This window comes from Pseudochaenichthys georgianus, chromosome 3 (assembly GCF_902827115.2).
Source record: "Pseudochaenichthys georgianus chromosome 3, fPseGeo1.2, whole genome shotgun sequence".
Taxonomy (NCBI): domain Eukaryota; kingdom Metazoa; phylum Chordata; class Actinopteri; order Perciformes; family Channichthyidae; genus Pseudochaenichthys; species Pseudochaenichthys georgianus.
This window is the reverse complement of record NC_047505.1, coordinates 25403250-25425179: the sequence shown is the minus strand read 5'-3', so window position 1 is coordinate 25425179 and position 21930 is coordinate 25403250. Positions and strand designations below refer to the sequence as shown.

Sequence of the window (21930 nt, the reverse complement as noted above, 5' to 3'; positions counted from 1 at the left end):
AACAGGTTAAGTGCACTACGTGATTGACTTTCCAGTATGAGTTATTTGTGTCCTGCTACCACAAACACAAGTGGGAGTATCACTTTTATTTTAATTATAGTAAACCCTCCTTAATAAATAGTCTCATGTTTTGCAGCTGTTTGTGTAGGAGTATCTTGGGAGAAAACTCCATTGCTTCCCATTTAAACCTTCTGAAAGCAGATGTCGAGAGGGGTTCCCTTCATCAGCCCAGCTGTTGGCTGACCTTTTTTTACCTCGAAGCACTGTGATCTTTTATAGGAAACCCTGCTATGTTACATAAATACACTCCCACGCATATAAGGAATGGCATACACAGTGTGGACAGATGTGTTTGAAATGCTCCGTCTTCCACCTCATTTATATCATAGACTTTGCCAGGGGCCAAAAATACCAGGGCTGTGAGATTAGCAGGGAGACGAGTGTCTAAGGGTGTAATTACTCTAGTAGACAGCAGGCAAAAGCCCAGTAGTCCAAAATGGAGAAGACTCACAACAGCTTAGTGTGGTGCAAGAAAGCAGGATGCGACTGATGGCATATGATTTCCTCAAAATGTTTGCTTTTTGATTCTGCTTAAATAATAAAATATCCTGTATCTTCCTTTCATGTTAGCTTTGGGCAATGATTGGACACAAAATATGTCTTTTTGATGATATCAACATCTGAACAATGCAGAGAAGCTTCCTAAATGCTCCTTTGTGTCCTCTCTGGCCTCACTGACCAGTCTGTTCATGCAGAAATCTGCCACTTACACCCACTCTGACATTGTCAGACCAAGCAGGACTGTTATAACAAGCAGTGGGAAATAAAGGCTTATGTAACCGGTGACATTCAAGATATCAGCTGCTTGACAAAGAAATGTTGTGTGAAAAACAATTATTTTTATTTAATACATGGTATCATTTAAAGACCAACAATGAATAATATTAATACAAAAAGAATGTAAAACAATGTATATTTTCTATACAAATGTCTACATATTTCACAATGTTGTAAACATGATTCAATTAGAATGAAATTGCTAAAATGTGAAAAAAATGATGTTGCATGATGGACAGATTGGGGTACTGAAGATCGATATTTAAAAAAGGTTTTTACTATCTCTTCCAGGATAGTTGAAAATGCTATATACTCTATATTGCACAGGCCCTGCGTCATTATAGTTGCTATCGTGCTACAAAGTCGGCCAAAGTGAGCTGCAGTGGGTGTGCTTGTGAGGATGTTTGTTATCGGCCCTCTGCAGAATGTTAAAACTAAAATGTAGTGTTGGACAGCAAAGGAAGGACAGAGCAATGTTGCACTCAGCTGGATGAGGTGAAGAGCCCTATTATCATGTCTACAGGCTTAAAAGAACCTAAAATGCATTACAATTATTAGAGAAAACAAATAATAAACACTAATAGCTCATTTAGTTATTATCCAAAGCTATTACAATTGAATCAGTTGTACTTTGTAGACGTTTCTCAGTGAGCAATGTCAAACAATGTTATTAAATAAAACATAAAAAGGTCACTAGTCAAAAAGTGCTACAAGTGTTACAGTCCAGGATCGTTGTTCAGAGAAGCCCAAGGGAGTACAGGACAAATGATTGTGTTTGAGATCCATTCCTCTCATTCCTCAGCACTGTTACATAATAAGTGAGTTTTTAATCATCGCAGCCGAGCAGCTCCACCCGCAGAGTGATGCGCTCATGCCACTCCCAGGGGACCACGCGCACGTATCGGGCGTAGAACGGAGGCTCGAACAGATTCTTCTTGTGGGTGTTGTTGTCGATGTTGCCTTGGAAAAGCTGCAAAGGAATGACAAGTAAAACAAAATAATGATGTATTGTGTGGATGTTATTGCAAAGCATGTTCTGTTAAATGTGACAATTCAGAAAAAGAGAACATAAGTTAATAAGGATAGAGGGTGTCGTTTTTCTCATACTGATATTCTGAACAATCTGTGCTGTTGTATTTGCTGTAAAGTGTCTCTACTGTAGGCTATTTTTATTATATGTACAGCACTTTGGCTCGACCAAAAATCGTTTATAAATGTGCTATATAAATAAAACTTGATTTGATTTTATTTGAAATCCAATGGAATGGATTGTAAACCATACTGCAACCTTACGACCGAAAAAAAGAAAAGAAAGTTGGATCATCTTGGTCCTGCTATTGTAGCTACAAATATTCTAGTCCTCCCAAAAAAAGAAGCCATGGTTCTACTCGTTCAGCAAAAAGATATGTTTGTATAAAGAGAAAGAGAGGACAGAAGGGAGGCTGACATATTGGACTTATTTAACACAAACTGTAAAGTTTGTGTATGACTTTAAGAGATATGGTTTATGACAGAAACACTTCAGAAGGAGATATTTCAATGATTAAACAATCTAAGAACCTTTTCAAAAAATATCTGCATTGACTAATTTACAAAGACATGCATACAGTATCCGGTATCAAGTCAATACATTTGAGGGGTTCACCTTATCAGAGTCAGTTTTCTCCTCCTTCACTGTACTCCAAAACTCTCCATCGTTACTGTAAGCTACTTTAAACATTGACACAAACTGCACCACTCCAAAGTCCTTTGCCCCCTGAGTGATGATGCCTGTGAGACGCGATGTCTTCTCCAGATCGACCTGGTGAGGGAACAACTGTTATACTACTTGCTTTAAAGGACACCCTTATCCAATAATCACATTTTAATGCTGAGGTTTTCCCTTACCTGGATCCACTCTGAGCGGTTGTTGTGTGCAGGAGACCAGGCGTTGGTCTTTCCCTGCTTATCAAGCCGGGCAAACTGAGGGTGCCAAGTGAAGGTATCGATGCCCCACGTGCGGTAAGAGCTGGAGGCCGTTAGCTGCCCGTCTGAGATGAGGCGGGACTTCATTCCCAGGGGCTCTGAGCAACCTACCGTGTTTGAATGAACTGTGAATCAAAAGCAGACGGAAAGACGGAGGGAGTGGAAACCAAAGCGACAGAAAGGGAAAGAGGAAAGAAAAAAAGATGAATACACCCATAGAAATTAAGTTCACCGTTTAAATACAATTTGAAAAATTCAGGAGAATAAGACTGAAATCATTTTATACACCCGCGAATCACCAAGAAGAAGGAATAGAATGTGGCGAAGAAAGTAGAAGAATGCAAGCACACTGTACAAACACTCACAATGTTTCTCTGTAAATGTTTTACCTGTTCAAAGAAGGACAAAATAATGGAGGTGGAGAAAACAGAAATGTGTTTTTCTCTCTATGCAAGCCAACTTGGCATTGCTGCTTTGATTGTTGCACAGTGAGGTTTACCCAGAAAATACTGTCTGTCATCATTTTCACAGATAAAGACAGTCAAACAAGAGGCAGTTTAGGAAAAGCTAAACAATAGCCTTTCCTCACTTCAGGGATTTATACATCTTTCAGTTCACAGAGGCCAGACATGGGTTGAACTTACGGTCATCCATCCGCTCTTTTTCTTTAACATCACATTCGTTTTTTCCATCTCCATTGTTATCTGCCAAGTTTTTCATATGCTGTGTTGCATTAGAATTGCAAAGGGCATGTTTCTGTGTGTTTACCATTGAGTTCACAGCCCACCAGCTCCATGCGCAGCGTGCAGGCCCTGCGGCACACCACAGGGATGATGCGGATGTACTGGGCTACGATAGGAGGGTCAAAGAGGTTGGTCTTTGTGCTGTCGTTATCTGCATTGCCAATGAATACCTATGGACACAGAAAATAGCCAAGTTAGCTAAAGGGACGTTTTCAGCTGGTAAACATTGTAAATAACCCGTGTATCACAAGAGAATGCCTCTAACCTTGTCCCTCCGTTGGCCATCAGCTCTGTGAGTAATATAAAGGTTCCCATCAAAGCTGCTTGCCACCTTGAAGGCCTTGATGTACTCTGACGTGCCCATGCGACTGGCTCCCTGAGTGATGATGCCCGTCAGACGCATCTTCTTCTGCATATCGATCTGTTGTAAACAAGTTAGCAAGTCAGCTGCACAGCTTTCATTCACAAGCCTCATGTTTTAAAGTGTTCACTCGTCCCACCTCGATCCAGGGGTTCCTGTCATGGGCGGCTGACGTCCAGGCGTTGACGATGCCTTGGTTGTTGAGTCGAGCCAGATCCGGGCCCCATCGCTGAAGACCCATAATGCCGTAGTGCACAGAGGAGGCTGAAATCTGGGACTCCACGATTGATCCACCCTCCATCCCGAGTAAAGAAGTGCAACCTGGGACAGAGCCATTCAAATATTATCAAGGCTGTAATAGTTACTACACCCACTCTACAGTTTAAATCACATTTAATTAATTAACAGTGCAACCTCTTTGTTAACTGTGATTGTGGTGCTAACAAACGTCAGGTGCATTATTTGGTATTTTACATTTAAAAACATCAACAACAAAAAAATTAAGTTATAATATATACAACTCACAAATGGTATTTATTTCAATTTTGGCAAATCAGTGAAAATCTGTTGTTTTTGAAAAGGCTTAAAACGTTTTTCTAAGGGCAAGCAAGCGACATGAGGATACAGGTATCTGATAAAGGACTTTAAAATGATGTGTAGTTTTTGAACATACGTAGCTGGCACTGCTTCCCAACATACGGTGAGGGGCACTGGCAGGTGTAGTCTCCATCGAGATCTCGACATTTCCCTCCATTCTTACAGGGCTGGTTTGCACAGTCGTTCACATCTGAAAAAGAACAAAAACAAATTGCTTTATTATTTTCAACTCCTCAAATTAACTTTATCTTCATCAAATAAGGCGATTGTTAGAGATGTGACGCACACCTGCTCACAAAGAGACTGGGAAAGACAGAACAGAGGGAGACTGAGGCAGGTAGAGGAGGGCCACAATAGCCTCACTGTGTCTCTAACACGCAGTTGGTGACAAGTTGTTTCTCTTTAATCGAACACGATGACAGAAATGCAACATTGAGGAGATGGGACAATCCTGGCAACCACGTTTAAAGACCACAGCTGTTCATGGGTGAAAGTGTTGTGTTGTTGGGGTCATGACTCAATGAATGTGAACAGACAGAGATTTCAAAGGTTGTATTCAGTTGTAATGTGATGTACATAAATGTATATATTTTGTTATTATTCATTGATGTTCCCTTCAATTTATTATCAGTTTTTATTTTTATAATTATTATTATTATAGTTTTGCCTTACCAATCTACAATTACTATATTCCTTATTTAGATGTGTATGCAGCTGAATGGAAATTGAAATGTATAAATGGAGCTGTTGTTCTCTGTATGCCCTGAAACTAAACTGTGAACAACAACAAAACTCAGTTCTGATATTCACAAAGGACAAACCCAAAAACAGAGCTTAAAATGTACTTTGTTTACCATCTGTAAAATAAAAATGTTTTACTCCACTGTAACCATGACAACAAAACATGTGGCCACTTCCTGTATCAGCCTTTGAACACTGCACACGTAAAACTGAAAAACCTCCACAAGGTGGCATGCTTGCTCAGCTTGTCTACATGGTTTATTTAGCTGAGTAGGACAGATGCAAACATTCATCGGGACAGCAGCATTATACTCTTCTTATTACATTTAGAAAAAACTAAAATATTTCCTTAGCAGGGTGCTTAACCAAATGGTTAGAGACATTTGAATTCAACAATGTTCAGATGGTAGACCAACAAATACAATGTTATTTTCCTACACACAGTTGGGTTTCCCTGAGGGACAGAACACCAGCTGATCAGAGAAAGAATCAACAGTGCGTTTTTACTGGAGGAAATGTGTTTACATCCTTTGGTAATGATAGTCTTTGCATGATCTGGTCAAAAACCATAGTTCTCACAGGGAATTATTGGTTTTGATTGGATGTTTGTACGTTTATTACGTTTCCTGAAACCTACCCTATGCATTTAGACAGTCATCAGTGCAAGCAGGTCACCGTCTGCATCTCCACGCCCTGTTGCTCACTTTCTGAGCTGATCCACTTGAAAACACATACAATTCAAGCTCCTTTGGCGTGTACTTTTGAGAAAAACCCTTACTTCAGCTCCTCAGTTCTCATTCATAACAATCCGTTCGATGTCTCACTATGGGATGCGCCTCATCGCGGAGCAAACAGAAGCATCAATCTCATTACGCCAATCCTGATTGGCTGGTGATCTTGACGTCAACGTCAGGGGAAATCACCCCCTATAAGTAGCCTGCGCCACGATTTATGCGTCATTCAAACACCTCTTCTCGCTTCAGAGCACATCTCTAATGGTAGCCGGGCTAGCTAAACAGTCCACAGACTGAACCCAAAGCTAACTGCGGTCGACGGGCGTTAGCCGGCTACTCTTTCTGCTTCGCAAGAAGACTATAGTACAGGGGTGGGGAACCTTTTTCCTCTCAAGGGCCATTTCAATTTTTACAATATCCTCAGAGGGCCGTACAAGTTATTGACCTCTGCTTAAAAAAAACTAAAATCACAGCCCATTCATTTCATTCTGTGCAAAGAAAAAGCAACCTCTTAATCCAGATATCTCACCATGACTCGCGTATGCAGGCACGTGCAGGGTGTGGCGTGACCACCAAAACAGAAAGATATGAACACAAGATGTGTGCAAATGTATTTAGTTTCCTATCCATGTGAACATGATTTAAGTGGGGGGGACCTAACCTCCTCTAGGGGGGTCTGGGGGGCATGCTCCCCTGGGAAGATTTTTTTTTAAATGTTGAAGTTAAAAGCATCAATCTGGTGCACTTTGAGAGCAACATTAGGAGATCTATGGACACATCTCTCAACACCCAAACACAACTGTAAGCAGATTTTCTTTTACTTTATGGATATTTGACAAATCACTCCCCTTTCAAACTGTATTCTTCTTTATTAATAACTGTCATATAGTATTTTATACCTGTTTACTTTATTCTCTTGTTTTTTTTTATAACTTAATGATCATATAAAGATGTGCCTTTACCTCACTGGTTGTAGAAAAAGCTTCTTATATTCGTTAGCATAGCTAGCTAACCAGATGCTAATGATAACAACACAGTTGTTGACTGTCTGATCAGTATGACAGATGAGCAAATCGCCACTGGGCTTACAACTAAAGACACAGACACGCAGAAACTGCGGCATGTGTATGGACTTATCGGTACTGCAATTTCTGAAGTGCTGGAGTGGCGTTCTGGTGTGCTCCGTCAGAACTGCACCCCTGTCAGTCGAGACATATACCACGTGATGACACGTTAGGCTCGTGTTGTGTTCAAGGACCCTGACTCACTTGTTTAATTTTTTTGCGGTCTAGATTTCTTTCATTTTTTGCATGTGTTTATAAATTACCTCGAGGGCCGTACCAAATTGTCTCGCGGGCCGTATACGGCCCGGAGGCCGGAGGTTCCCCACCCCTGCTATAGTACTAACACACCAGTTAGTATTATAAATAATCAACCCCGCCATTCTTCCTCTGGAATTAAGGTAAGGTTTTGATTTTCAAGCTAGCAACACACCCGTTGCTAGCTTGTTTTTTCCCTCACTGCCGACACCACGGTAGCGAGGACGCTTTTTTCTTTTCTCTTCTCACGGAGAGAAAAGGATATTACCACACCAGGTAATATTCTTTGAGAGAAAAGACCCACACCGTCCTTTTTTCTCCGGATTAAAGACAGGTTGGTAACACTTTTTTCTCGACGTACCTGTTACGAGCGGGTCCTCTCCACGCCACGCGGCGAACGAGATGGACGCCTCTCTCCCTCACACCAGAGGAGTCAGGGACTTGGAGGCTCGACTCTGTGGCTGCGGGTTGAAGGTATCAGGCACAGACTCACACCAGGTCTGCTCGTCCTGCCTCGGGCTGGAACACGCCCAGGAGGCTATTGACAACCCCGGCTCGTGCGGGCATTGTGCCCGCTTCACCATGAAGAGCCTCCGCCGACGGTTAGCACGACAAGCTAGCTTGTCGGGACAGGATCCCCTCATGTCCATTGATTTGCCGGCTGGCAATCAAGACGCGGGGGCGTCCGCCGCAGAGACTGAGCCCCTCACCATTACAGTCTGGGGCTCATCAACAGCGGCAGCCGCGGAACCGGATTCCCGCGCCATATCAGGCCGGGACCCGGTGGCGGCAAGAGACGCAGGAACGGGGCCCCACGCTCTACCAAGCTGGGGCTCCCGGCTGGACCTCACCATGGTTTCACCCCCGGAGGATGTCCTAGAATTGGATTACATGGAGGACGAAGAGGATGCCTCTGAGTTCCTCCTGTCTGATTCGGATGAGCAAGAAGACGACATCTTCATGTCATCAGCTCAGGCTGCAAAGCCGGGAGCGATGGCTGCTCTCCCGGGCGATAGCACACCAGCTTCGCCCTGTCTAAGCATGGACCTGCAGGCCGTGTGTCAGCGCACTGCGTCCAGGCTAGACATCCCATGGCCCGAAATGGCCAAGGAGACCTCCAGGTCCCGTTACGAGGGGAAACATTTTCCCCAAACAACGAGGACGAAGAGGCAACTCCTTCCGGTCTTCCCGGAGATGTTGGATGAGGTGTCGGTCTCGTGGAGAGACCGGCCCTTTAGCAACAAGGCCCCAATCCAGGGTGCCTCCTCCCTAGACTGTGACGGTATGGAGAGGCTCGGCCTGCTCCGCATACCGCCTATGGAACCGCTGGTGGCAACCCACCTCCTACCAAGGATGGGCCCGTCACCAAGCAGGAACCCCACACTGCCAGCAAAGGCGGACCGATTCCAGTCGACCATGACTGAACGGTCCTACAGAGCCGCAGCGCTGTCCGCCAGGGCTCTGAACGTTTCCTCACTGCTAACTGCATGCCAAGCGGAGCTCTGTGAGGATCTGTCGAGCAATCCTGGACCGGCCACTCTGGACGAGATAGCTGCGGTCACAGACATTTGTCTCCGTGTCCAACGCTGCGCCGTCCAGGCCACGGGCAAGGCAATGGGGATTATGGTGGTGCAGGAAAGAGCTAGATGGCTCAACCTCACCAACCTCCCAGACCGGGAAAAGGAGGATGTGCTTGACATGCCCATCGTTCCCGAGGGGATTTTCGGCTCCGCTCTCGCCTCCATGCAGAGGAGATGCGAGTCGAAAAAGAAGGAAGACGAGGCCCTCCACCTCTGCCTCCCTCGAAGGGTCCAGCCGCTGCCTTCACAGCGGCAACCCTTCGCCCAAGCTGCCCCGAACCCTGCTCGGTTTAAAATACCGAAACAGCAGAGGTCGCAGCCCGCCCGAGTCCCCAGCCCAGGCAGGAGACGAAGGCGAGTTGGCCTAGAAAGTCTCCGGTTCCGGCTGCAGCCCAGGCGCAGCCAACCCAGACTTTCGACCAGCAGTCGAGGAAGAAAAAGCGAGCGGCCTGATAGCCCCCCCTTCTCTTCTCCGTGAATGTGTTCCCGCTGCCTTGAGAGATGCCTAAACACCATCATCAAGTCTGCACAAACACATGTCACACACTGGTTGATCACTCTGTCATTAAACATTTGCCGCTGACGCATCCAGGCTTCAGGCCGAGGGCGCAGCTAAAAAAAAATGAATAGAAAATCAATAAAACCAATAAACAGCCCGCCAATTCTTCCCCTTTTGAGAGCAGCTACGGCATCTCTCAAGAGGCGGATTACTGACGGGTCCCTGAAGGCTCCACCGTCACGCGCATGCTCAGTGCCGGCCAGAGCCGTAAGCGTGACATCTCAGCTGGCTCTAAGGAGCATACAGCAGGAGATACTCACGACACCTGCCTGGGCTTCTCAAAACAGTTATACTTTATCTGTTTTCACAAACCCAGAGAGAGTCAACCCATATTCTGGAGAGAGAGGTTCTCTCTCTCCTAGAAAGAATGGTTTTATCTATAATTCCCACCGAGCGGAGTCAGATTACGGGGAAAAATGTCCTCGTAAAGCACCCGCTCAACATGGGTCTCATAATAAAACTAAACCCCGTATTGGTTATTATTAGGGCTGTCAAGTTAACGCGTTAATAACGCGTTAACGCAAACAAAAATTAACGCCACTAATTATTTTAACGCGATTAACGCATGTGTATTTTTTTTCCTCGGCCGCCCCGTAGTTTCAGAGCGCATCGAGTTTAAAATACCATCTACAAACTGATGCTGCTGACAGCCCCGCTCCTGCCGCCCGCTTGTGGCAGACCACACTTCCACGCTCACCGACTGGCCATCGGGAGGACCGGGAGGGTGTGTGTACGTGTGGTCCGAGCGAGCAAGAGAGAGACCTTACGTGCATTAACGCGGCTATTGTTGTTGTTAGCATCTGGTGCTAGCTAGCTGCGCTAACGGATATAAAGAGCTGTTTTAATGAAAACAGAGGAGCGCTCTATCCACACAACTGCGCCGAGCACTTGACTTGATGCAGGAAGCAGACAGCGGGACATTGTAGGAGAAGTCAGCACACTCATGATTGCAGCAACATGATTGCAGCGTACAGGCAGCTCCCGTTCGAGCATATGCCTTGAGTTGCACATAGCTCCAACGATCACACACACACACACACACACACACACACACACACACACACACACACACACACACACACACACACACACACACACACACACACACACACACACACACACACACACACACACACACACACACACACACACACACACACACACACACACACACACACACACACACACACACACACACACACACACACACACACACACACACACACACACACACACACACACACACCATTTGTATTGTATGAGAGGTTCCAGGTTGTTGTGTTTAATATTCATGAGAATATTTGTAATGTTCAAATGATAATAAACATTAGCATAAAGCATATTTGTCCACTCATATGTTGATAAGAGTATTAAAAACTTGAAAAATATTCCTCTAAGGTACATTTAGAACAGATAAAAAATGTGCGATTAATTTGCGATTAATCGCGATTAACTATGGACAATCATGCGATTAATCGCGATTAAATATTTTAATCGACTGACAGCCCTAGTTATTATGTAATGCGTAGTGGCACTACACCCGACTTTTCTAGTGCGGGACGCGCCTACGGGTGCTGTCTTTTCACGGAAGGTGGACACCACGGACGCAGGTCAGACAGGCTGATAGGGTATTTACGAAGGTCACCTGGTGAGAGGTCCCTAGAGCAGAGACCTCCAGCGGGCACACGTAAACTACCCGGAGCTTTTAGCGGTGTTCCGCACCCTAAAACGCTTCCTGCCTTCTCTCAGAGGACACCATGTCCTCGTGAGGACAGACAACACGATATCGTGTATGAACCGCCAAGGGAGGTTGCGTTGTCTCCAGTCACACACACTGGCACACAAACTGATCCCTTGGAGCGGCAGACGTCTCCTCTCTCTGAGAGCGACACAGGTACCGGGAGTTATGCACCTCGGGACAGAACTACTGTCCAGAGGTGCACCACTCTATGCAGACTGGACTCCACATCCAAGGATCGTGAGTCCGCTGTGGGTGCGTTACGGCGGAGCCGCGTTAAGTCTGTTCGCAAGGGGAGAAAATGCTCAATGACAGCTGTTCTCTTTAATGCACGATTTAAACGCACTGTTAGGCGGGGACACACTCGTACACACTCGTACACGATCGACCTCCGGGTCCTCTGTGCGTGTTCCCACCCCTGGCTCTGTTACCCCCAACTCTGGACAGAGTGAAGGAGCAACGCCACACACTTACTCTGATGTTTCCGCCCTAGCCCGCAACGTACGGGCTGGCGGAGATATATCAGCTGTTGTGCGGGCAGCCATGGCAGCCCCCACCACGCAGGGACAGATTGTCGCCCAGAGCGCGGGGCACTATGGGCCTGACCCGTGAGTGGTACAATCTGAATACAGTGGGACTCCCTCAGAAGGTGATAAACACTATTCAGAGTGCGAGAGCTTCCTCCACCAGGTCTCTTTACGACTGTAAGTGGAGGGTGTTTGAGGAGTGGTGCCTTCAAGAAGGACACATCTCTTTTCAATGTCCTGTCGGGGTGATTTTATCATTTCTACAGGACTTGATCGATAAACACAGAGCTTTCTCCACGATCAAGGTGTACCTGGCTGCTATTGCTGCATGCCATGTGGGCTTTGAGGGTAAGACGGCTAGCCAACATCCTTTGGTTTGCCGTTTTATGAAGGGAACTCGCAGGCTCCTCCCTGTCTCCAGGTCACTGGTGCCCTTATGGGACCTGGCAGTGGTTTTAAATGGGCTCAGAATGACCCCATTTGAACCCCTGGAAGGAGCTGACATGAAACATCTGTCACTCAAGACAGGGCTGTTACTGGCCCTGGCATCCGCCAAGCGGGTCAGCGATATCCATGCACTGTCTGTACATCCCTCATGCACTCAGTTCGCCCCAGGGCAAACGAGAGTGTTGTTGAAGCCCAACCCTGCCTTTACACCAAAGGTGGTTGGTTCGTGTACCCCAATTGACATTGAGGCATTTCCTCCGCCGCTGGTTTCCTCCGGGGAGCAGCAACAGGATCTGTTGTGTCCAGTCCGGGCTTTACACACATATATGGACAGATCAAAAGAGCTTCGTCTTAATGACCAACTCTTCGTGTCCTGGGCTAATCCTCACAAGGGTAAGCCTGTTACTAAGCAACGGCTCTCCCACTGGATCGTGGAGGCAATTGCTTTGGCCTATACGAGTCAGAATCTGCAAGCACCTTCGGGTCTGCGGGCTCACTCGACTCGGGGCCTGGCTACATCATGGGCTTTGTTCAAGGGTGTTTCCATCCAGGATATCTGTGCAGCGGCGAGCTGGTCTTCGCCGCTCACTTTTCTCCGCTTTTACAAGCTGGACGTCTCCGCTCCAAGCGTGGCCCGAGCAGTGCTGGGCACCTTGTTGAGTCGGGACTCCACCTGTTAAATTCTGGTTGATCGGTGATCTTCGAGATAAGCTCGTCTGGCAATACGGGAGCTACAATATCCCATAGTGAGACATCGAACGGAGTGTTATGAATGAGAACTATAGGTTACTTACGTAATCCCAGTTGTCAGAGTAACATGAAGTGAGATGTCTCACCAGACGGCCCTCCTTGCTATGGTGAAGCGAAAAGAGGTGCTTATTTTGAATGACGCATGCGTCGTGGCGCAGGCTACTTATAGGGGGTGAATTCCCCTGACGTTGACGTCAAGATCACCAGCCAATCAGGATTGGCGTAATGAGATTGATGCTTCTGTTTGCTCCGCGATGAGGCGCATCCCATAGTGAGACATCTCACTTCATGTTACTCTGAGACCTGGGGTTACGTACGTAACCTATAGTTTCAAGTCATTTCTAATGTAATGCAGTGCCATGCTTCAATTTCATGAGGGAAAAGTACCACCTGTTGAACATGAGTGATCTTTATGCTATTACCAAAGCGCTAAATGTGTGCTCCGCTGAGTGCTTGAGTATTTACCTTAAGCCTTCACACTTCTGTGCTTTCACACATTTATCTTTTAATATTTTGGAATAAAACTCCACATGTTATGTTACTTGTGATATCCCCTCACATTAAGGAACTCGACCAGACTTCAGACCTGAAGTAGCTGACAAGTTGACTTAACGCCACATGGGTCAGTTTAATTCTGTTTCCTGTAACCACCAAGAGGATTGGTCACTACAAACACATGGCTGTGACAAACAGGCAGCTTATAACACGGATAAACAGGCGTTGCTCCCAAAAGAAAGGACTGGAAGTAGCCTTCCCGATTTAAACTGGGATTACTTTCCATGTTTTAGCAACACTGTTGACATTCATGCCAAATTTGAAATTGTTCTGATTGTTTCTACTGTTTCTAGCAAAACAAATTGAAAATATTTCCATATTCAAATTAATTTAGCCTTTTTAACCTTTGGAATACCTTTTAAATCATACCCTAGTTTTACTATGAATGTTTGTGCATTTCCTGTACATAGTTTATGGGACAGGTTCCACCCCCAACACAAGCCAATGACGTCTGACTGAAACAAAATTAGAAATAGTTTGGGAGTCGACGGCCAGGCTGCAGGAAGACTACAATTGGTGGTCAGACTGTAGGCTTTGAGGTGAACTGTTCATTCACAAAAAATGCCTCTTCAGTGATAGCATGAATTAAAGTACTGAACGTATTCTTCCGAGCACAACTACTTTTCATTCTACGTGTTTTTCTTTCAGATGTCATTCACACAAAGCTCAGAGTTGTTTTTCATTCCAAATCTTGGCCAGAGTTCAGATAATCACATTAACACATGGAGAAAACAATCCTCTATTTCCTTCCTTTTCTTATTCTAAAGCCACTCTTCCAATAATGACCCTAAGCTCCCTAAATGTGTCTAAATCATGTATTAAGAGGATGTGATGGGAATCACTGTTATCATGTTCTCCATCTGATTTGGTCAAGCTTGAGCACAAACAGATGAACCTGGGTGGAAGGCGTCTGCATGCTAAGAGACTTGAGTGGCCTTTTACTATTTAGCCAAACAGAATGACCACACAACCTGCTGAATGAGGCCCTTTCATGGGACTGCTGAACTGACAAGTCTTTCACTACTGATGCTATGACAGGATGGAAAATCCTCATGTGTTCACACTTTAAGAAACGTCTGCTGAACGTGGAGCTCACACAGCTATACTATCATCTACTTTCCCTTGTTTGTCTTCTTTTTTCTTTAGAATCCACAAGTCTTATTATCCAATGAGAAATCATTTGAACCTTACAATCTTCATTGAAAAATAAACCCTTCATGTCACCCCTTAATGGTTAAATAAAAGCTTTCCAAATGTATTGGATAAATACATTGCAACTCAGAGAGCAATTTGAATGTATTTATGTTGTGTAGTTGTATGTTAGTGCACAGTGTTAGCAGCTCAGACTCACTAATCCGATCAGAAGTAACTTACTGATCTGGCAGTGCGCACCCTCGAAGCCAGGCTGGCACTTGCAGACGTACTCGTTAAAAACGTCTCCTCGTCTGGTGGGAGTGATTATATTGCACGACCCATCGTTCTTACAGGGGTTTGGACTGCAGGGTCCTGAGAGAAGAAGGAGATAATCAGTTATAAATAGAATAAGGTGTCTGAATGAGCATTGCTTTTATTCCAAAATATTCCAGTTAGCCGTGCCTGTCTCTGTCAGGTTGCAGGTGTCTCCAGCGAAGCCATCGTCACAGATGCAGATGAAAGGATCCTCTCCTATCCCGGTCACGCACGTTCCTCCATTGAGACAAACATTCACCTCACAGAAGTCACCTGAGGTAATGAGAAAAACAGGGAGTTACATTTTAAATAAAACTCTGTCCTACAACAGTTACTGCTTATGCTTTTCACATTTAGAGTGGTGTATTTCAAATGTTGCCTTGGACTCCAGAAACACACATTCCTGCCAGTAGCTATAATAAAGCAGAGTGTTGAGCCGCTACAACATCTTGTTGTTTAGATTCACACTTTTAGCCTCCTGATCCTGTTATGCTATCGCTGTTACCTTTTAAACCCACGGGTTTAAATCAGGGCTGAACCGAAAAAGCTCACACTCCTGAAGGTTGTCACAAGTCACTCTGGCAAAATGAATGAATTTAGATCTTTATTTTAAGTGAAACAAATCATTTGTATTGGGGCAAAATGTAAATGTACCATCACAGAAACATTCAATAACATTTGTTCAAACATGCTCTCTAGGGATTTAGTGTTGCCTTGCATAAAGTTGGGCGACTTACCAAGAGATAGATTTCAATTATTATATTAGCTGCATTTTTTTTGTATTGTTGTCATACACCGAGATAAACGATCCTTGTACTGAACGTTTCTTAGTGTTTACATTTGTATAAGTTATAATAAGTAATAATTGTTTTTGAATGTCTTTGACATTTTTTATTTGAAGCATTATTGATATTTGTATATTAATTGCTCAAGTTCATTTTAATTAGATGTTTTCATTAAAGGCCCTGTCACACTGTCCCGAAATTGACACCCGATGGACACACAATAAAGGAAATGTTCAAATTCGGCTGTGATCGTAGCAACATCGGGCCATTCGTGAGGGCATCTAAGCCATCGTATGGCCGCCGGTGGAGTTTCTCAGGCTCCGGCAGCAACTTCGTGAGCGGCAACTTCGTAAGGCACTCGTGAGGGCATCTTGTCAAATCGTGTCATCTTCGTGTTATCATCGGTGCATTCACATTCACTCTGATCGGGGCGAATGCCCGATGGCACCGAGGATAACAAGATGCCCTCACGATGGCCTTACGAAGGGCAAAATTGACACACGAATTCAACACGAAAATGAACCTTCGGCAATTTTTTGGCATGCCAAAGATTTTGCCTCCGCTCACGAAGTTGCTGCCGGAGCCTGAGAAACTCCGCCGGCGGTCATACGAAGGCATAAAATGCCCTCACGAACGGCCCGATGTTGCTACGATCACAGCCGAATTTGAACATTTCCTTTATCGTGTGTCCATCTGGTTGTTTTATTGCACAACAAAATCATGTAAATATATTATGTAAATAACCCAATTTGTGTTCTGTGAAACTAAAAAGGATATAATATATTATTTTGAAGGACAGTTGACAGGAAATTGTTGTTGTTATGGAAACAACATTACGGAGAAAACGTAATATTTTCTACATATAAAGACGGATAAAGTAAAGAACAAAGTCTGAAGATATCAGTACAGTATCATAGTACTGTAACATAATTGTTTTTGGTACTTTCATTGCAGTTGTATGTCTTAAATGTAATGTAAATGTTGCCTTCGTGTGTGGTTCGGGGCCATCTTCGATACAACTGCAATGAAAAGTACCAAAAACAATTATGTTACAGTACTATGATACTGTACTGATATCTTCAGACTTTGTTCTTTACTTTATCCGTCTTTATATGTAGAAAATATTACGTTTTCTCCGTAATGTTGTTTCCATAACAACAACAATTTCCTGTCAACTGTCCTTCAAAATAATATATTATATCCTTTTTAGTTTCACAGAACACAAATTGGGTTATTTACATAATATATTTACATGATTTTGTTGTGAAATAAAACAACCCGATGGACACACGATAAAGGAAATGTTCAAATTCGGCTGTGATCGTAGCAACATCGGGCCATTCGTGAGGGAATCTTAAGCCATCGTATGATCGCTGGTGGAGTTTCTCAGGCTCCGGCAGCAACTTCGTGAGCGGTGGCAAAATCTTTGGCATGCCAAAAAATTGCCGAAGGACCTTGCGAAGGTTCATTTTCGTGTTGAATTTGTGTGTCAATTTTGCCCTTCGTAAGGCCATCGTGAGGGCATCTTGTTATCCTCGGTGCCATCGGGCATTCGCCCCGATCAGAGTGAGGGTGAATGCACCGATGATAACACGAAGATGACACGATTTGACAAGATGCCCTCACGAGTGCCTTACGAAGTTGCCGCTCACGAAGTTGCTGCCGGAGCCTGAGAAACTCCACCGGCGGCCATACGATGGCTTAGATGCCCTCACGAATGGCCCGATGTTGCTACGATCACAGCCGAATTTGAACATTTCCTTTATTGTGTGTCCATCGGGTGTCAATTTCGGGACAGTGTGACAGGGGCTTTAGACTGAAGCAGCAGAGCCTCAGATATCCTAACTTTAAGTCCCAAGTATACTATGTCTAGATTTCAAAATACAGAATCCCATTGGTAAGGTGCTTCTATTAATATTAGTTATAACGTTAAAAAAAAAACAAGCCGAGGGATATTTGTCCCACTGTCAGATCACAGGCTCAGAGTTTTACCATCAGAATGTGTACTGGGAAGGGAAAAGAGGATGCGTTTCCTCTGTCTGGCTGAGCGTCTGTAACAACACAGCTGCTGCTGCTGCTGCTGCCACCTCAGCCCAATGTGCTGAGTCACAGACCCTGGCTGGATTAGGAAAATTATGGCCTTGACCTCCAGTGGGAGTGGTAGGGCATAGAGTTACGAGTCACACTGGAGCTGTCAAAGTTACAAAGCCTTAACTAATAATCTGTGAGTGTGTTTTTTTTAACCAGCACATTGAGTCCGTAGATGCCAAGCAGAGTCATCACCATACTATAAACATATTTCCGAGTTGTTAAACGTCTAAGAACTGGGCAGACATGGTTCAGCATGAGAACAAGTCAGAGCATTTTGACAAACAAACGTATTTACCTTGATCCTCCTTAGCAACGGTCATGTTTTAGCAGCGGTGTGTTAGCTATTTTTAGCAACCTATGAATTGTCCAAATTGACCAATCAGAATTGAGTAAGATGTGTAATAATGTAAGTTAACATTAATATTATGTGGTTTTATAAAATTGGTTATTGATCATTTGAAAAAACTCAAAAAGGTGCCCTATAAATGTTTGAATGTATTTTTTGTCTTTTTCTGATATTTTTACAAGAATGGTATCTTTATGAGAGCAGTTAATGTTTTCTATTGCGTAGATAGTGAACATAATTCTGACAACTGACAACAAAACATGTCCACGTGCAGGATTAAGAGCTTGCAGGATTAGCACGTTGCACTGTTGCTTGCAGCTCTTTGAGGACTGAGAGTTACACAACATGACAGTGCAGAAGCTCGCAGGTGGCTGAGGACACACAGCACACCTGACAGGCGGGTCATTAGAGAGGCACATACCCCTGAATGTACACAAACTGTGAGCTTCGTCGGGGAAAATATTTCATGAAAATGTAATATACAAAACTATTGTTTACAGGGGGGGAACACCTGGAGATACACTTAAAGTTAAGTACTGATAACCACCCTGTGAAAGTCCTGCATTTATAACCTACCTTCATTAAAAGGATGCACGTCATTGATATGCTACATTTAGTGTGCACTGAAATGAAACATGGGCAAAGTTTGACAATAATGTTTGTTGGATTAATATTAGTCCTGCATTAATATGTATGTTGCATTTTGCATTTGCTGCTGTCTATGTTTATGGTTGTGATAAGTTTAAACTACAGCAATGCATCATATTATATAAGACCATCTTATGTTTGAAGCATTACCCTTACAGCTTTGTGATAATACATTCTTCAGCTGATCAGAAATGTTTTTTTAAATGGCTATTTCAACTTAAGAAGTATGAGAATGTTCTCAACCTGAAACGGAACAAATCATCTTTCAGTGTTTAGAACATTACAAATAAACTCATCTGTAGATAATACACTTGTTAAGGGTCTGAGAAATTGTAGCCTCATCTGATAATTCCCTAAAGCTTTTAAGTGCAATTTTTAGTAGTAGACGAATAAATCTGCATAAAAAAGAATTACTCAAGTCAAATATAGGGGAAAAAGCCTACTTTATTTCATCACTGCAAGTGATATTTTTTTTACAAACGTGCCTCTCGCAACATTATCACCTTGTAAAATATATCTTAATTTATTTATTAAATACAAGATAAGTCTCACTTTTAATCACACATTATTGTATGAAAGACTTACAACTTAAATGTTGACTGCTTTCCCCTGCATATTTTCCTAAAACCTGAGGTCATTTCATATCATTTGGTAATGGATTTGATATGATGTGGAACAAACTGTACAATTGAACGACTCTAAAATACATATTAACTAATGAATGACAAACATCAAAATTGAAAACAGAAAGAAGAAATAGGTTAAGAGTAGTTGACATAGTTATGTACCAAAGTCTTCTATTCAAAAAGTGACTGAAGACTGCTGTTATACGAACCCAACCATAAACAACAGGAGGAGTTGTGTATGAATGCGATTAAAACGATGTCGTTGGTTTAAAAAGGACTTACCTCTGACTGAACACAGACAAAGTAGAAGAGTTAATGTTGTCAAAGTCGCTGTTATAACATATCCGGGACGTTTCATATTTGTTTACTCTCACTTTGTTTGTTTCGCAGGATCGTTTGTTCGGGGCGACGCGGCGCTGCCTTTAAGTGCTGTAAGAAAAAAGAAATCGCGACTGGAATATAAAGGAAGGACGAAGTGATGAATGAGGGAGCCGGGATTTTTCGATAATACCCGAGTTAAGGACATGTGACGCTAAATGGGCGGAGAGTGCAGAGCCAGGCCAGTAAACAGATGGAAACAGTGGACGCTTCCTGGAATATTAATTAATGCTGAGCCTATGTTTAACATTGTGGCATTTTGTTACCTTTTGTTTGACGTGCTGCTTGGCATTTTTGCTCATTCTTCCAACAAAAACATGTGTTGCAAGTTCAATTTAGCCTACGTATTATTATGTATTACTATCACACCTTAAGCTACATGCAATAACTTGGGATACATAGCAAAATATAAGGTGGAAGACAATAACTATCCCACAATTAATTATATGTATGATAAAGCTTTAAAGGTCAAATCCATGTTGTTTCCAATAAGAGTAAGTATACTCTCATCTTGGATTTTTTGGCAGAAAGGTTTCCGAGAGGTTAACATAGGCACATTTAAGTCATGTTGTCGAATATTGTTATCACATGGCCTTTAATTGTCGAGATAACATTATTAATGTAACATTTGCTTTATAATTAGAACGTTTGTTTGGTTGAAACCTAAGCATTACTCGACGTTATTTTACCGTTACATGAATTGCAAATCAATGGGGTAAAAACTTCATAAAATAATGTGTTAAAGTCTGTCGCCATCAGGTGGATGTTGTAATTGCAACGCCTTCTGGAGTTTGTCCTGGTAAAACAATACAGTGTATGGCTAGAAATGTACTGCTAGACACGTGGATTCATTAATCATATCTTATTAATCAACAGTATAATACAGTATAATGAAACATGTTATTTGTAATTGTATTATCCTCTTATGAATCTGCAGGCTGTTTTTCACTCTCACTCTGTTGCTGCTTTAAACGCCTGAATTTCCCCACGGGATAAATAAAGTCCATCTTATCTTATCTTATCTTATCTTATAAAAGTTAGCGATGAGCTTCAGTCTGTAATGTTCAAAACAACAGATAAAGCCAGAAATCTAGGTGTAGTCATGGACTCTGACCTGAGTTTCAACAGTCACATTAAAACAGTTACTAAATCAGCCTACTATCACCTAAAGAATATATCTAGGATTAAAAGACTAATGTCACAGCAGGATTTGGAAAAACTTGTCCATGCTTTTATCTTCATGTAGACTCGACTACTGCAATGGTGTCTTCACAGGTCTCACTAAAAAATCTATTAGGAAGCTGAAGCTGATTCAGAACGCCGCTGCTCGAGTCCTCACTAACACTAAGAAAGTGGATCACATCACTCCTGTTCTGAAGTCTTTACACTGGCTTCCTGTGTGTCAAAGAATAGATTTCAAATTACTGCTGCTGGTTTATAAAGCACTGAATGGTTTTGGCCCAAAATACATTTCTGACCTCCTGCTAAATTATGAACCATCCAGAACTCTCAGGTCTTCAGGGACTGGTCAGCTGTCTGTCCCCAGAGTCAGAACTAAACATGGAAAAGCAGCGTTCAGTTATTATGCTCCAAATATCTGGAACAAACTCCCAGAAACCTGCAGGTCCGCTGCAACTCTGACTACTTTTAAATCCAGGCTGAAGACTTTTCTTTTTGTCGCTGCTTTTAATTGAACTATTCACATCTTCTGCACTGTAACTTTAATCCATGTATTTTTTCTTTTAATGTTTATTTTATTAGCTTTTCTTTTTAATGACTGATTTTAAATGCCATTTTCTTAATGTCTTTCATTTTTTGTAAAGCACTCTGAATTGCCTTGTGTTGAAAAGTGCTCTACAAATAAACTTGCCTTGCCTTATCTTACCTTATCTTAATAAGCACATTTACCATGAAGTTGATAGGCTATAAAAAACAAAAGTTGTACTTTTACATCATTGTATTTGCTGATTTAAAACAATAATAACCAAGAGGCACTCACCATGCATGCATGCCTCTATGTAGATCAGTGTGGTTGAAATGTTATGTAACAGGTTTTAGCACGTTCCTGTCACGTTAGGGACAGGTTTTTGTTGAAATGAATACATAGTTTGCGTCCTGCGGTAATATAGTTTTCTCTAGGAAACTGTCATAACA

The 21930-nt window shown here is 43.1% G+C and overlaps 1 protein-coding gene across 1 annotated transcript; it reads right to left on the bottom strand.

The window, feature by feature from the left end:
• Positions 1 to 877: 877 nt before the first annotated feature.
• On the bottom strand, positions 878 to 19886 carry LOC117443503 (lactadherin-like). The gene is made up of 10 exons (XM_034079442.2): positions 19681 to 19886; positions 15050 to 15175; positions 14828 to 14959; positions 4580 to 4693; positions 4046 to 4227; positions 3811 to 3966; positions 3571 to 3715; positions 2725 to 2927; positions 2483 to 2638; positions 878 to 1807 (listed from the first exon to the last, which is right to left on the bottom strand). Exons 1-10 carry the CDS (start codon positions 19754 to 19756, stop codon positions 1664 to 1666), a joined length of 1434 nt encoding a protein of 477 aa, XP_033935333.1. The 5' UTR covers positions 19757 to 19886; the 3' UTR covers positions 878 to 1663.
• Positions 19887 to 21930: the final 2044 nt, after the last annotated feature.

Excerpts from the sequence above, each read along its gene's own strand:
- LOC117443503 (XM_034079442.2), bottom strand. The coding sequence starts at position 19,756 with ATGAAACGTCCCGGATATGTTATAACAGCGACTTTGACAACATTAACT. Across the intron at positions 3,967-4,045 it reads ACAGGAACCCCTGGATCGAG|ATCGATATGCAGAAGAAGAT; the intron begins GTGGGACGAGTG and ends TGTTTACAACAG. Across the intron at positions 3,716-3,810 it reads ATGGCCAACGGAGGGACAAG|GTATTCATTGGCAATGCAGA; the intron begins GTTAGAGGCATT and ends CTGTGTCCATAG.